Genomic DNA, 17,501 nt, shown 5'->3' with positions numbered 1-17,501 from the left:
CAGAGAAACTGTACGTGAAGACGACGAGGTTAGCGGAAGACCGTGGAGCATGGAAGCTTCACAGTTTCAGCAAGTATCCTATCAATAATGGCAGAATACCCATGTTAATAATAATAATAATAATAATAATAATAATAATAATAATAATAATAATAATAATAATAATAATAATATACAGCATTAAAATACAAGGAAAATTTCGTATCAGTTTCTATGTGTCATTACTGACCTTTTAAAATAGCATCCAGATAAAGAATAATGTATTTGATCTAGCTTCCTAGTATAAATGGGTAATAGCTATGCACTATGCCTTTCTCAATGGTGCAGAATTGATTCAGCTGATACTTAAGAGTGTTCGTAGATGGTAATATAAGTTCGGGAGTACGAGATGCGTATGTAGAGATAGAAAAACAAGCAATCACTCGTATTTTAAAATAATGTGTGCAGACTCGCATATTTTTAACGTAGTCCGCGTAAGTTAATCTACGATCAAGTTGCAAATTCGAACTTTTCTATACGACTGGCAACTTTAGCGACAGTACTGCGTTGGATACAGCTATTGCAAGGAAGAAAACGAAGGGATAAATAAGAGGGATTGTAAGTTGATTGTGATCGTATGCAACAGTAATAAGCATTTTATTGCGTTGACGATCTGATCAGGCTATTTTGAAATTGAATGGTACTGTCAATCGTTCCAATTATGTGTACTTGGCAAATAAAAAATCCTAAGTTGCGCGGGAAGGAGCAATTAATTTTCCTTGGTTAACAGTATGGTGCTTGTTTGTCCTTCACAGGAATTGTAAACTATTCTTCCTTAAAGGAACAGTGACAAGTGAAAAAAACTACCGTTCCGTGTGAGAAAGGGTTGTGTCTTTTCAGCAATTTTATTCAGATGAAAATTGCTTTGTGTAACAAGGTGGAGCTCCATTTCATTACCATAGAGACTTGCATATATTTCTGGAGGTAACATTCCTTAGAAAGTCAGTAAGTTAACAAAAAATTGTATGAATATCCACTCAGATATCCCTCTTTAGTAAGAACAGTAGATATCCACAAAGTCACAGACATTGAGTGACGTGAAACATACAATAAAGACTACATGTGTTCCTTTTGCCTTAGAAACTATAACTGCTAATTTGTTGGTTTGTTCTAAAGCGTTACGAATGGGAATCAATTTGAATATACATAACTTTAAGAACACCAAAAATGCTCAACTCTTATTCTTATTAAGGGGCCGCGGTGGCTCAGTGGTAGAGCGTTCACCTCTGGTGCTTGGGGTCCCGTGTTCGATCCCAGCCCCCGCCAAGTGAACTTTGTGGTGGACAAACACCGTGTGCGTGGGTTTTCTCGGGGTTCTCCCGTTTCCTCCCACTTTCTTCATTCCACCATTTCATTCATTACTCATCATCACCGTCTCCTTTAGCCTAACCGGCATAACCGTGGGACGTAAAACTCAAAAATTTCATTTCATTTCTTATTCTTATTAGTGCTCCTGTTATTAAAGTTCAAAGAGTGTAAACACTATTTTAGGACACTTCGTATTTACTGTATCCTGTGTGGTGTTACATTATAACGTGTAATGTACTGCTGTAACTTGCCTGAAGCTGAGCATCACTTGTTATATTTTATATATGAAGGCTTTTTCCTTTCTGTAGTCTGACGTTATTATGCTTTTGTTCTACCACTGTATCCTGTAATTTTTAATATCTAAGGCATATAATTCTGTTTGTTATATGCGGAATGCTATGAATACGCGGTTAATAATTCGTGAAAACTTAGCTTTCTGCATACCTACCTTGTTACTTAAAACTGTATTTCTACCTATTTTTACTAAGTTTGGATAATTGGAAGGATGTTGTTCGTGTGTTATTTTGTTAGTAAATTTTTGTGTTGGTTATGGGAACTACTGAATACTTGATGAAAGGTTTGTGGCAATCTTGATTTCCTTTTGTGCGTTATTGAAGTTTTTTAATACTATACTTGCAGGGCCACTTTGTTCGTGCACTGGGTAACATTGGTGACAAGGAGACAGAGAATGAGGTCCTGTTGATTGAACACGATGTACCACACAGCAAGTTCTCAGAAGCTGTTCTAAGTTTCCTTCCAAAACTTCCGTGGATAATCACTGAAGAGGTAAGTACATGTGACCTATTAGGTCATTTATATGCAGGAATACTTGGCTTTAACACGGGTTTTATTATTACATCTATTTATGAATGTAATGTAAAATAATGTAATTTACGAATTCGTTCTGCAAGATGTCATTTGCCAATTCAAATTCTAATAATCAAATAAAAACAGGAAATAGCACGTATAGAAGGAACTATTGTATTGATTGAGTCAAATATTGGCTTGGAATATGATAATATCTACAATTAAAAGAATGGAGACACGATGACACAATGGTAGAATATTCAGCCTAGTTCCTTCTCAGACCGTAATCATTTCCTTTCATTCATCATCTGTCTCCTTTAGCTTCAGAGCATAACAGTGGGACATAAACCTTAGATTTCATTATTTTATTTACAATTGAAGAAGTATATATATATTAAACTTTTATATCATCCAAAATTTTTGTCATGAACTAAATTCAATTCAAATTCAATGTAAATAGATCTCGAGCAACGCGGTTTTGATACTGCAGACATTTCTAGGAACCAGTTGACAGCAATATGCAAGGTATTCCTGTATATATGTATTTGGAATGTAGAAATGTCGAAGTGGGATGGAAAACAAATCGATTATTAGCAATTAGTTGAAAAAATATTATTATAATACACAGCTGTAAACATTTTAGCTGACGCTTCTACACGTATAGAGTAGAAGAAATAGGAAGAATACTAATACTCAACAAAAGAGCGACAACTGAAAATACGGCACCATGTTTGTTCCCTGAGATACATGATGGAGTTGTATGTTAAATTAAAAAAAAAAAAAAAAAAAAAAATCAATGAATTGAGGTTGAGCTTGGTTCATGTTTCATCTGTACTAACGAGGAGTATAATAAACCGACCTGAAAGATACGGTACATTAAACATAAAATGACTAAGGATAAAATCAAGAGGTTGGAGGGGCTTTTGGTTGCCAAAGAAAAAAGAGAGGTACTGTGGGACGAATGAGGGGAATCTTTGGTCATAAATTTATTACAGAAATTCTATGATCTATTCAAAAAGGAGAGCCAACGCCCTATTCACACTGAAATCCGGTTCTCATAAGATCAGCGAAGTCAAGATGCTGGGTCTGATGAAAAGAAAGATGTACGGCCATTCATACTCACTAAATGATTGGCATTGCGGGGTCCACTTAGCGTCATGATGACTATTGGGGAGCTGCTTGAAAAAAAGAAGTAGCGAACTCCAGTCTAGAAAGCCAGCATTAATGGCAAGGGAAGCCGATGTGCTTGACCACACATCACTCCAAAAGCATGAATGCCACAAGCCTTCTGTTATACCCTGGCCCCCTAACGGCTGTTGCGTCAGGAGTGTAGTCTTAGTTCAAATAGGGATTACAATTTTCCACACTTCTTAACCAATGTTTTTCCCACTGTCAGACCTCATTGGTAGCTATTGAGGAAGCGAAAACTTGTGTTATACAAGAGAAAAAAATCCTCTTTTACCAATGAGAATGTAAATATGATTTAAAATCTTCTACAAATATTTTAGGGATCGCACACACTACAAAATTGAACAAATGCTGACAATTACAGGAATTTAATAATCATTTCACTTACTTTAAATTCTGATTCCTGAAAATTCCTTCCATTTCCTTGAGCTTTCGGCTCATCCCTGGAGCCTTATTCATGGATGATAAAAATAGAATTAAAAACAAGCCAAGGAAATGTAAAAGAATTGACTCATAGTAAATCTGTGATCTAACCAACAATCAAACATATCAAAATGGCTTCAATTGATATAGTAGATTTGTATACTTCTATCCCACACGAACTGGTCTTTGAGTCCGCAAGTTTTACCTTGTGCATGAAGAAGCTAAGTACATACAATACATATACAGATGTTTGACATGATTTTTTTTTTTTTTTTTTTCGAAGACATATTTCATCAAGTTAGCCATAGGCAACTTTTTATCTCAATTCGAGGCTAACTTAATTCTTCACATTTTTGAAAGGAAGAAACTCAGACAAGATTTATGTGCGGTGTGGTACCATAGATATGTTGGTGACGTACTTTTCCTGTAGAAAGAAAATTCGCAGTATGATTTCTTAACCAGAAAGCTAAATTAAATCCACCCTAACGTTCACCATGGAACATAGGGAGGAAGGTAAACTTACCTACTTATGCCTAAATCTTAGAAGACAATAAGTTTATTACAAGTGTTCAGCAGAAGCCTCATTGCAGGTACACAGTGTATATATATATTTCATTAGTGATCAATGCGAATATGTGGAAAAAGGTTTTTCTTCATGCTGTAAGGTTTCTTTATTAGAATCTGATTTAAAGAAAGAGACCGATTCCTTATTGAAACTAGGTATCTAAGTGGTTGGGCAACCTGTATTCCTCAAATTGAACAAAATTTTTACTTAATACGGTTTGCGCACAGCATTAGAACCTTTCAAAGAAGAATGTTAACCAAAAGAATGTTAACCAATTTAAGAGCTATTACACCGATCCAAATGAAAAATCTGGAATCTGAGATATAATGCAGTTGCCCGGAGGGTTATGTAGGCATAGCGAGGAATATCTTAAAGATACTAAAACAGGTCTTTCGAAACTTGTAAATGCAACACAACACAAAATTGTAGACTCAAGAATTTTGTTTGGAACCAAGAATGAAATAGAGAGACTTGTTTTTGAAAATTTGTTTATTTTTCTAAAAACTCAAAATGTTAAACAAGAAATAACTAACTAACTCACTCTATGGCGTATGGAACCCAGAGGTTCAATGCCACGTTCACAAAAGCTCTCCACTGACTTCTACCCTTAGCCAACTGGATCCAGTTTCTACTTTGTGTTCCTAGTTCTGCGAGATCCATCTTAATATTGTCCTCCCATCTGTGCCTAGGTCTTCCTATCGGTCGTTTTCCGATTGGTCTTCCAGTTAAGACTGAAAGCGTTTTGTTCTCAAATACTTTCAATTTATGTTCTTCCCTCAGAATAAGCAACAATATTTCGCAACCATACAGAACAATAGGGATGATTATCGTTTTATATATTTTTAACTTCGAATTCCTCGACAGAATTCGTGACGACAAGAGATTTTGAACTGCATAATAACACGAATTCTCTGCTTTTAGTCGACATTGAATTTCTTCATGAATATGGTTAATATTGATCCTAGATATTTGAAAGTGCCCACTTTATCAAAAGTATTATTTGATGTTTTAACGCATCCATAATTTGTTGTATTACGATCCCGACGAACTTCCATGTATTTAGTTTTCTCTGCATTTACTTCTAAGGCCATGTACCTGCAAGCGTTTAATAAGACCTCTGCATTTCTTTCTATTGTTCTGTCATCCCCTATTAAATTTACATTAACAGCATACGCCAAACCTGGTGAATACCATTCAACTCTAGGCCCTGGTTGCTATCTTTGATTTTCTGTATAGCGTATTCTAGGATAAACTTGAATAATAATGGCGACAATGCATCTCCTTGTTCCAGGCCATTCTCAACGTGAAAACTCGTGGACAAAAATCTTCCTACAGGACTTTGTTTGGGATTCATTTAAACATATCCTAATTAATCTAATTAGCTTTTTCAGTATTCCAAATTCTGTAAGAACGTTGTATAATATTTCTCTCCTAACCGAGTTGTAAGCCTTTGTAAAATCAATAAATAGTTGGTGTATCAGGGTATTGTATTCCCACTTCTTTTCGAGTATTTGTCGAATGGTAAATATTTGGTCGATAGTTGATCGATTTTGTCTAAATCCGCACTGATAATCTCCAATAATTTCATCTGCGTATGGGGTCAATCATGCTAATGGAATGTTTGAATGGATTTTATAGGACAAGGAATAAGGAACTTTAATTAAATATGCATCTAATGTTGGCACGACAATTACAGCATAAACATTTGCAAAACTTTTTCAGGCTGAAAGAAAGAACACACAACTTGAGTTCGGAAGTTCACTGTGTGTTGCACTATTTGATGAGTGACAAGCAACAATCGACAAGGTATTTTTACACTGCTCTACCCCGGTGATCCATTCTTTTATATTTCGTTAATGTTTATTTATTATTATTATTATTATTATTATTATTATTATTATTATTATTATTATTATTATATTTTTATCCTCTGCTGAAACTCCAGGAAAGAGCCGAAAGCTTGAAAGTGCAAGAAATTTTCAAGAATCAGTAAGTGAAATGATTACAAAATCAGATCTTGATGAAAGAAGTTGACTGCAATATAGGAACTGGTTGGAGTAGGTGGATGCCTGATACAAATAGTCGGATAAAAGAAATAAATTTGTTTCTATGTCGAAAGAACCTTTTAGGAATATGGCCTTCGGTAGAATAAAAAAGGAACATCCTAGAATACGGAAAATCCCTTATGCGAACTGACCAGATTGGTGGAGAAAAAAATTAGATAATCGTATTATAGTAATAGTTTTTGATAGTTGTAAATTATATTTTATTAAGCTTAGTAGGCATTGATTTCTGTATAGGCTCTGATAAGAAGTATTCAATTTTATATATGGTAACAAAGCAGCTTATTGTCTTCAGTGTCGCATTTTAATGGAGGTTAATATTATAATAAGGTGGTAAAAAAAAAGGATCTCGCATTAGAAGCTTCAGTTTCATCTTGTAGATGTCAACCGCTAAAGAAATTTTAGCTGCTATTTAACTTTTACTACATTTGTTTCAATAGTAGAGATTTGGATATGGATAGAGTGTTCTCAAAAATTCACTTCCCTTCAAAAGTTATTGTGTTGACTAACGCAGTGTCAACTGTTGATTAATAATAGTTTTGATTACTTGTTTTGATTAATAATAATAATAATAATATATTGGTAATAATAATATGTAGCATCTAATTCTAAATATCCGGCATCCAGTGTGCGCAGACAGATGTGTACACGTAAGGGGTGATTCTTCTAAATACAAATAACATGTTAAGTGGCATCAGAGAAAGACAAAGATAAGTGCCTGGAATACACCGGAAGTCCCATATATATATATTTTGACTCTCAACGAAAGTTAATGTGAAGTCAACACTTAATGTGTTCCACAGAGTTTGTCAATAAGTGACCTTACAGTGGTTGAGAGGCCAACACGCAGATCATTTTCAAGATGTACCAGTCTGTTTTTTCTGTTTTGATTTCATTATTTCCATTGCATTGTAGAAAATGCAGATTCACACAAAAGTGACGCTGAAAATAGCAGCAAAACTTTTTTATGGCCCGTTTTGCGATTGTAGGATACTGATACCATGCATAAGAACTGTATATTGCAGTTTCTAGGAATTTGTTCATGGTAGAATCGCCTTACAAGTCTGACCATTCGTTTTTTCATTGAAAGTTTAGTTACTGGTAGTTTGTGTGTTGTTACCAGATGCACCAGATTTAACTAGTTATTAAGAAAAAGGGTAAGAGAAAGTTACTCTTCTACGATGGCTTACGCTTACCTTTAGGCCACAAAATAATTGCAATCGTCTTGTCCCTTTTTCTTCGTGACTTCTCCTTTGTACAGCTAGCACCCACCATGTCAACAATAAGAATCTCCCAACTCAAGAGCTGTAGTTTTCATTCTCTCGAGCTCGTTTCAAATAATGTATTTTATCCTTCCTACTCTATTTTATATATTGTTTCTCCAAATTTTACACAATATCGCGACACACCCCATAGGAGTCTGCGTCACACTAGTATGTCGCGGTACGCCATTTGGGAAACATTAGACCAGCGTTTCCCAACCGGTGTGCCGCAGCACACTGGTGTGCCGCGAGGAATCGAAACAAAATTATTAATTTTATAGCAATCAAAGTGTAAAACATAGGGAAAAATGCATATTTATATTTCACATTACTATGAACCTCTACTATGAATTACAATTTTAAGTTTCATACCAGGTTACTGTTCTGTACATTTCTAATGTTGAAAAAAAAAATAATTGTTATCATTGTTATGACCATTATTGCTTCTTCATTGTTCAAGACTATTTTGTAACTTAAATTTAAAATATCATTCAACCCTTTCGACAAATTACCTACATTTGTGTTTTAAAAGTAAAAGAGATTTGTTTCTTCGTTCGTTATTTAGTGATCTTCCTACTTAGTAAAAGGTTGGATACAGTTTTTAAAAAGAAAGTGTATTTTTAAACACCTGAGTCCAATATTTCATTGCAATTGTTTTCTACTTTTAAATTAGAATGAAAAATAAGCATAATGATTTATCACGGAGAAAAACTAGTGATAGAGCTTTCTTCTCTGTGAGGAGATCAATAATCACAGAAAAAATACCACCTTGTTTCATATTTACAAATAATAATATCTATAAGTGTGCCACGAGAATCCAAGTAACACCCGTAGTGTGCCGCAAGTTGAAAAAGGTTGGGAAACGCTGCACTAGACTAACGGACGGACGTAAGTCGTTGTTACATATAAGGATGCTAACAGATGGACTCCATTAACAAACTTGGCCGAGATAATCGCTCTAGTTATCTATTGCAATATTTTCACTTGAGAGTTGTTGTGTGGAGTAACGGACGTAGATTCTAACACTACAATCTACAATCTTTTAAGGCCCACTGGCGTAACAATAAATTGGGTGCTGAGGGCGTAATTGAAAGAATAATAATTAAAAAAATCCGAAGTGGGAATGGAAAATGAATTAACAGAAAATAGTGCAAATAATCACTCACATTAAGAAAGATACACTATTAGCACTTCCGCTAAATACTTCATCAAATACAGAGGGAGAAAAGGGAAAATTACAAAACAGGAAAGAAGCTTTGAAGCGTTCAGCTGGACGCCAAATGTTAAAATGAAGGCTGAAAGTAGGTAGTTTAGAGGAATGAAATACATGGACAGGCAAGATGGAGGAGACGAAATAAATAACAAATGAAAATCTCAACTTCGTTTACATATTTAAATACATGTATTGTCCAGCTATCTATGTTGGCGTAGTACTTAACTCCTCTTTCGATTCGCATCAACAAACGCCGGCACCCCTTTCAACAGAGGAGGGAGCATAGTACAATTTATACTAAATTTGGATATAAAATACCGATATGTCTACGGTAATCCCATTTTCATTGTCAATTGAGACTATACAAACTGTTTACTTTGGCTTTGTGCTTTACATGTATTACTTTTTTTTTTTTTTTTTTTTTTTTTGTACAGAAGAAATTTATATATAATATACCGTATGTTTCTGAATCTGAGTTTTTTTAAAAAAATTGCCGCAATTTCGTAGCTAAAAATATGAGGTCGTCTTACTTTCAGACATACAAGTGTTTCTGTTTACTCAAGAGAATCATAAATGTTATTAAGCTCTAACTTCACCCTCTTCCTTGCCCACCACTTTAACCTTAAACTTTCCGGATTTTGTGAGCTCCTCCGTGGCTAAGCGGTTAGCGTACGCGCCTTTGGCGCGGGAGACCCGGGTTCAATTCCCGGCGGAAGCTCATGTGGTTCGGATTCCACGTTAATCAGTAGGTCCACGTCTCACATAACCTCGCTGCTGAAAGGGACGCTAAACTGAAATTCAACTCAACTCAATTTCTGGATTTTGTGGACCCTTCCAGTGAGGAGAACTAAGGGAGATCGGTATATAATTTGATTTTAGTGTAGTCTTATAGTAAGTTCTAAAAACACTCAGTACGTACTGTAAATTAACTTTTCTTTTGTAATCCTTTGTTAACAGAAAATAGGAAGAGGGGGTCTTCATGGATTCAGAATTTTACGATACTTACGTGATCTTGGATGTGAATGGATTGTGAACGCAAAATGAAACCTTAACTTTTTCGTATATGACGTTTTGAGTTTAAAACCATGACAAACGCAAATATACAGTATAAAGATTGAAGCGAGCGTAAGTGTGCTTCTACGATATGCATTTGTCTTTTTTCCACGATAAATTTCATAAAATTTATCCAACCGTAATGAACTTTGCGTGTGGTGTTGTGTCGAGTTGTCAGTGTTCAAGAGTAAAAAAGTAGAGGGGAATAAATAATTCAACCTCAACTAACTAGTTTCCGCCTCGTAACTATAAAAAGGAAACATCAGTCTGTACGTCATGCTATCCTGGAATGTTATACAACTCCACTTAAGAGATGTGTACTATTGGTTGTAGAAAAGAAGGAGCATAATGAATGCTTCTTTTATGCTTCGTCGTATCTAAATGTTGCAATACAGAAGATGTCTTCGAATATCCCACATTGGATTCACAGAATTTACAGAACAATAACTTGTCATCTGTAGAGAACACATCGCTCCCAAATTCTGCAACGTGTGCTCTCAACTTCAACGAAACAGATTGCTTCACAGGAGGCATTCTCTACACTTGCTCCGATGCATACCTGGCTAAAACTACTATTGATTTTGACTGACGTAAAAATAACTATTTTTTCAGCACAAAATTCTAATTTGTTTGTTTTTATTAAAAAGGAAAAATGTAAAGAAAAAAAAATACAGTTGTGATTGTCGTGCGCACGTTCAACAATGACCAGAGAGCTTTTTGTTTTAAACGATTTTCGGCATTATAACGCAAGGCGGTATTATTTATCCCATACTAAATTTTAACCTGGTAGAAAACCAAATGCGTTTCGCATAGTCTGATACAAGGTCAATCGACCACAGCGGGAACGCGGATTTTATTACTTTGGCAGAAGGCATATAAGAAAAAATTAAAAAATTATCGATTTTGTGCCAGTATACTGCAAAATATATATAGAAATATGTCTTATCATTAGAAAAGTGAAAAAAAATATGTTTCCAAATTGGAAAATGTCAAAATATGTCCTATCAACTTTGCTTATTTCAGCTGGTTTTCGCCTGATACGTGATCTCACCCCATTATCCGATTTCCATGTAAAATAAATATATGTTATAACATAAACTCCCGGGCCTTAGTGATAACATAACATTTTGACAACATTCTTTTTAAAAAAATGGTAAAAAATGACGTAGATTTTCTGTGAATTCCTATCCCTCCCCTTTGCTTTGAGTGCAAATCGATGAAGAATAAGAGTGCAAATTTACCCCGATTAAAAAGCAAATATACGGTAAACTTTATTAAAACTTTCCTATTTTCATTAAATAACGTGCAGCTTGCGTTTCTTTCGGAAAATAATTGAGGCGTTCCTTTCAGTAAGGGTTAACTCAACAAGTGCTTGTTTCCTGAAAATGCACTTCTAACGATGGAAATGATCATCCATTTGTTGTTGAACTTTATTTGCTAAGGGAAAGAGGAACGACTTCCACAAACTATACATACAGACACGAGAAACAGTTTGATGTTATTACTCGAACACCATAAAGAAAATTTCCGAACTTTCGGACTGCACGTAAGTTTTGTTGAATTCGCTCTTACTACCCGGAACGCCTCATTAATTGCTATTGCGATTGAAGTTGAAATAATTTAAAAGCCTTAAGAAGTTGAAATAATTTAATAATAATAATACATTAACCAATTTTCATGAAACAGCGTGTCTGCTTTCTTTGAGATTTCTATTGTGGAGCTTGTTGTTTCAGGTTGAAATTGATGAAGGATATTTCAGGAAATAATATTTTAAAGTACAAGAGTCACTTCATAAATAATGCATACTAATTTTTGTTTGCTTACGTGTTTAAATTTTTATAATATCTATGTCAAATCTTCAGTCTAGTCTCCCTGCTTTTGATGACTGAGTCCCAACGTCCGGGAAGTTTTAGTATTCCATCTAGACGCCATTTTTGTTCAGGTATCGAATGGCTCAGGTAATGGCAGAAAAAAAAAGCTCTTCAAGAGATGGAAAACGATATCCACGTATAGGCTGTTTCAACTTCGGCAATAGGTAGAAGCTTGGTGGTGGACTCATGTCCGGACTGTAGGGAGCATGAAGTAATATTTGGTCTAGGAATTAATTCGTGCGGTTGGTACGCACACATTGAAGCTGTAGTACAAACACAAAATACATAAATACCTTAAGAAGAATATTGTCCATCGCTAGCCACCACTTTCGCCCATCTGTCAGGCAATGTACGGATTCCGTGGCGAAAGAAGTCCTCATCCTTGGAAGCGATCCAGTCAGAGACCCATGTTTCGATATCTTCTGAAGAAGTAAACCGCTGTCCAATCAAATCGTTGTTCATGCAATCGAACAAGTAGTAGTCCGAAGGAGCAACGTCTGGTGAATACGGCGGGTGGGGTAAAACTTCCCATCCGACATTTTCTAAATAGGTTTTGACCGGTTTTGCGACATGTGGGCGAGCGTTATCATGTTGAACAATAAGTTTATCATGTCTGTTCGTGTTCTGGCCAGAGCTTGCTTCAAACGCATTAATTGTCGTCGATAACGTTCTCCATTCATAGTTTCACCCGGTTGCAGCAGCTCATAGTACACCACATCTTTCATATCCCACCATATGCACAGCATAACCTTTGCACAGTGAATATCTCGTTTTGGTTGTGATGGACCTGGTTCACCTGGTTTCACCCAGGCCTTTTTTCGTTTAGGGTTCTCGTAATGGATCCACTTCTCATCACCCGTAATAATTCGATGCAGAAACCCCTTTCTGCTCTGTCGTTGAAGCAGCAATTCTCAAATGGTTTTCGTCTTTCAACGTCTCTGTCTTTCAATTCATGTGGAACCCAATGTGACATCTTTTGAATCATTCCCATGGCTTTCAAGCGTTTGAAGACTGTTGTTTGATCAACGCCTAATGCTGCTGCAAGTTGTTCCTGCGTTTGACACGAATCCTGCTCGAGCAATGCTGTCAATTCTTCGTCTTGAAATTTTTTTGGCTGTCCAGCTCGCTCTTGGTCTGCCAAGCCGAAATCACCACTTCTAAACCGTGCAAACCACTTCTGACACGTTCGCTCAGCTAGAGCATGGTCACCATACACTTCCACCAAAATACGATGACTTTTAGTCGCACTTTTCTGCATGTTAAAGTAATGCAGCAGGACACCCCGCAAAAACACTTTATCAGGCACAAATTGCGCCATGTTCACTTAACTACAAACTGGTGTTGTTGACGCTTTAATCCACTGCCCTATACTACGAACGATACGCGATGACAGGGGTTTGCAACACATGTGTGGATACACGGAACTGTGGGACGCTCCGTTCGTTGCGCCATCTCTTGTCCACCCGCACGAATTAATTCCTAGACCAAATACTTCCCAACCGTATTCGCATAGCTTTTCACTTACAATATTCCCGAAGTGTGGACGAGCGTTGTCCTAAAGCATAAGTAGTGCAGCCTCCGCAACGGAGTTTGGATTTTTTTGTAAGAAGTCACGATAATACACTAGTGTTGTGATACCTCTTCCACATCAAACTCTGCCTGATCAGATTCCTTGGTGATCATATTTTGTTTGACCTTTGAACTCGTTGACAGTTTGTTGGTCGTGGGAATATGAGGCTCTCACAAACACCACAAACACGAGTAACCCAACGAGAAACTACCACGGTCCATTGTTACCTCTCCGCAAACTTCACGTAAAACACTGTGGATTTCTGTCGGGTTTTTGCCACGTCAAGTTTCATTCTTACGTCGTCAACAGACACAGTACCGAAAAACCTGCAGCCCCCAATTCCAACAATTGTCACAGCCCAGATGTGTAACACAAGTTCAAATGAAGCAAGATTTATTGTAATTGAATCATCTACTGCATAATGTTGCCAACTTGTGCATTATTTATGAAATGACCTTTGTATTTCATGAAAAGTGGAACATTTTTATGAAATATAGAGTGTCGATGCTTGAAGCTGAAGTTATTTAGACTTGGAGGTAAAATGGTATCAAGCGTTAAAGAGAAAATTTTTGTATCCTGGAAGAAGTAATCTATCTTCGCTTCTACAGTACAGGGGACCCCGTAGTAATGATATAATCAAATAAGAGAGAAAAATAACGGGATAAACTTGAAACATATATGTATACAGTACATAACCATACTCAATACATAAAATTTTCATTTGAAGTCACGAACATGATACGTATAATGTAGACTCTTAAGTACCTTGGTTAAATCTTTGGATCCACTTACAAAATTAAGAAGGACGCATTTATGTTAAAAAATTATATACTTGGTGATAGAGTATTTAAAAAAAAAAAAAGCCCGTACAATCTATTCAGACAGTTTACAGGCGCTTTATATTTCTTCAAATATTCTTGGTAGTAGCATTGCATTAATATTTTTCCTTTACTTGTTATTTTATTGACCTTTTTTATTATTAATAAATACTATAAATGGCGGTAGCCACAAAATAAAGAGAAATTTATACAAATAGTTTAAGCCTTTATTTAATAAAATATATTTTCATTAAAGTGGTCTTGGTTCATTGTATGATTTAGAATTGATCGGAGAGAATAATTGTTCGTTAAAATAACTGCTTCCTTCCCGTGCTTATTAAGAATTAAGAAGTAAAAATTTAACAAGTAGCGCATAAAACAAATATTTTGTTGAGGGACATTTGTGTCGGTATTTCCTCTGTTCTTATGGACTCCCTTTTTAAATGGAAAGAAAAAGAAAGAAAAAAATTGAGATAATAACCCGTAGTGTTCATTGGTTTTGGGAAGGACTTTCACCAAGGCTATATAATTCAATGTCTGCGTTATGGTTTTCAGTTATATGTTCTAAAGTGTCAGGCGGGTCAATATTCACAGTAACACTAGCACTTGTGTTGTTAGGTCGTGTTTGTCCGCGAGTTCGTATTTCTCCAAACAGCGCTTGCAAGACAGATCTCATCTCCGTTTGGAATTCTGTTCCCATTGTATCACTGTTGGTTCGAGAACTTGATCCGCTACCAAAAATCGTGGAAGTATTTGAACTAGATAAGTTGGTGCTGGAACTCGTTATTACATTATTTGCACTGCTGGCAGCGTCCACCTGTGTCACCGTTGACGTAAGAACATGGAAAGGTCTGTTTATTAAAGAGAACGGGACTAAAGGTAGATCATTGGTTTGAGATGGCTGTGATGTTTTTGCTTCTTGCCGTTCAGCTGGTCTCCGTCGTCGGAACGAGGCACGAAATTCATTCATGGAGCCATGACGAGGTCGCCTAGGTATCGCCGAAGGAGCTGGCTTATCCTCTGTAACAGTGGTCTTGGAACCATCCTCTTGCTGATGCATTGGAATGAAGATTTGAAGCTGTCCAAGTTTACGTGTCGCCAATGTGTTGAGGTAATCAAGGGCCTGTTGTTTGGACTGTTAAATAAAAATAAGAATTAGTGTAAAGACAACGCACGTACTTAAAATACAAGTAACAATTTAATTGCAGGCACAGCAAAGTAATACCGTATTTTACGGACTATAAGACGCACTTTTTTCTTCGAAAAATTGCCTCCAAAATTCAGGTGCGTCTTAAACTGTAAATTAATATTAAAATGTCCAGTGTTTGATTTAAAATTCCCGCCAGTCTTAAAAATGGCCATATATTCAATGCTGCGGAGAACCTATCTCTATCTGGCAACATTGGACTCAACTGGCAGCAGCAGTGCACTGATGCGACGAACATGAGTTGCGGGGATTCACTGTCTCCCTCCCGCTTCACCATCACAAATCCAGAACCACAGATTAGAATATACAGACCGCAAACTGTGCGAAAAACTGGAAACAGTGCGTGCGCAATGTTATAAACTAAGAATTTTTTAAGTCTGGCTTTGCAATCTAATAATAAACATTGTAAAAATGTTACGGCATTTAAAAAAAAAATGATTAAAAATTAAGGTGCGTCTTATAGTCCTTAAAATAGGGTATAATCCTTGTGGGGATTTGTTGAAGTGACGTGAGTAGGCGTGTTGGTATATGCTTCAATTAATGAATCCAAAATCTCAAGCTGATGGAGTATTGGTTCGATCAAGCGCACGTTCTGAAAGTTTCTGATTCTAAAATGAATTCCACGGCTATTTTCAGAAATGGAAATACCGTCCTAAACCAATGTATAGACATACAAGGGGATTATTTTAAATTCAATACTGGCCACTGATGTTTGTTTACAGATGCGTGATAGGAATTAAATTATCACATCGCTTTTCCAATAAAAGCAACAGAAATTCTGTCCCTTCATCGAAAAATCAATATCGTTGGCTCAGTATCACACTGAGAGAATTATAGGGTAGACCAATGTTATTCTTAATTTAATTTATGTGATATTGGAATAGGAAACATTAATTACGCGAGGCAAGAGTGGAACTTCAGTTGCTGATTGCATAGTAACATTTGTAGTCTTTTGAAACGGATTTTAGTCACTAACCTTCTAATGGTGTAATCTTTTGGAGAACAATGTCCTCGAAAGGGTATCGAAACACGGGTAAGTAGTTGCAGTTTGTTTGTTTTACTTCTTTTTGCGAATGTGTTTTGCGCTATAATCCAAAATCACTTGGCAGACCTGGGATCTAACTAAGGATTCAGAGATGATTGCTCTCCTAGTGAGCCACCATGGTTCCCTTCGATGAGGAAACAGTGACAGTTTAAACATGGCATAGACATGGCTTTTGCCGTCCTAGAACAAGATATCCAGGCTTCATCTTCTGACGGGACGGAGTACCTACACCTCCCATTTTCACAAAGAAGACAGCTCAATTTTCAAGTACGATTACCAAACAGATGGATTGGCCGAGCTTGTCCTGCCGATAGTGACCTTCCTTCACGTCTAGAAGGGGGTGGTAGTTAAATATCGAGCGCTTACCTCTGGTGCGAGGAGTCGCTGGTGCCATCCCAGACTTCGTGGTAAACATCGTTTCGTGGGGAAAATATTTTTAGTTGGCGACTGAGAAAGGGGATCCCTCGTTATTGCCTGTAGATAGATGCAGACGGATGATTAATGAAAGTGAACGATTACGAAATAATTGGTGGAATGACAGTGTGGAACGAAATGGGAGAACTCCGAGAAAACTCACGGACTAGATGTTGTCTCCCATAAACTACATTGTGCTGAGATCGAACTATGGACCCCTCGCACCAGACTTTACAGAGACAAACAGTAGAAAGTGTGGCACAGTCTATAAATCTATGACTTACAACTACACAATACAGCCTTTAATTTCTGAAAATGGTGTTCTGTTATCGTCGTTGTTAATTATGTTGCAGAAGAATGGAATATTTGGCTCTATAGTCCAAAATAACATCTTTTAATCTGAAAACGTCCTTGTGAAAGCATCAAATTCGGGGAAATTAGTATCAGGTGTTGCGAGATCATGATTTCAACGTTTCAAGAAGTTTTTCTCCCGACGCCTAATGCAAAATCTTTTTTGTTATTAGATTCGTAGAGTGGTCACAATTAATCAAATTTTCAACCTAATTTATGAACAAAAGAGTATCTCAAAATAGAAACCATTCGGCACTAACAACTGGTAGGATTCAGCCTCTTGATGTGTTCGTCTTTAGGCCGT

At 36.4% G+C, this 17,501-nt stretch overlaps 2 protein-coding genes across 3 annotated transcripts in view; one reads left to right on the top strand and one right to left on the bottom strand.

The window, feature by feature from the left end:
- The window catches only part of Dis3 (exosome complex exonuclease RRP44-like protein Dis3), a 145,729-nt gene that overhangs the window by 48,417 nt on the left and 79,811 nt on the right, over positions 1 to 17,501 (top strand). The window contains exon 9 of the mRNA XM_081752414.1: positions 1,987 to 2,133. Coding sequence (XP_081608540.1) covers positions 1,987 to 2,133 — 147 coding nt within the window. The remainder of the gene's footprint in view (positions 1 to 1,986; positions 2,134 to 17,501) is intronic.
- The window catches only part of LOC145681061 (uncharacterized), a 28,866-nt gene continuing 25,677 nt past the window's right edge, over positions 14,313 to 17,501 (bottom strand). The window contains exon 4 of one of the 2 annotated variants that reach the window (XM_081752412.1): positions 14,313 to 15,315. In XM_081752412.1, coding sequence (XP_081608538.1) covers positions 14,671 to 15,315 — 645 coding nt within the window. In that variant the 3' untranslated portion in view covers positions 14,313 to 14,670. The remainder of the gene's footprint in view (positions 15,316 to 17,501) is intronic. The other variant, XM_081752413.1, reaches the window with a different exon arrangement.

Source organism: Thermobia domestica, chromosome 3 (genome assembly GCF_964235325.1).
Source record: "Thermobia domestica chromosome 3, izTheDome1.hap1.1, whole genome shotgun sequence".
In the NCBI taxonomy this organism is placed as follows: Eukaryota; Metazoa; Arthropoda; class Insecta; order Zygentoma; family Lepismatidae; genus Thermobia; species Thermobia domestica.
Note: the sequence above shows the minus strand (reverse complement) of the source record. Positions and strands in the feature narration are given on the sequence as shown.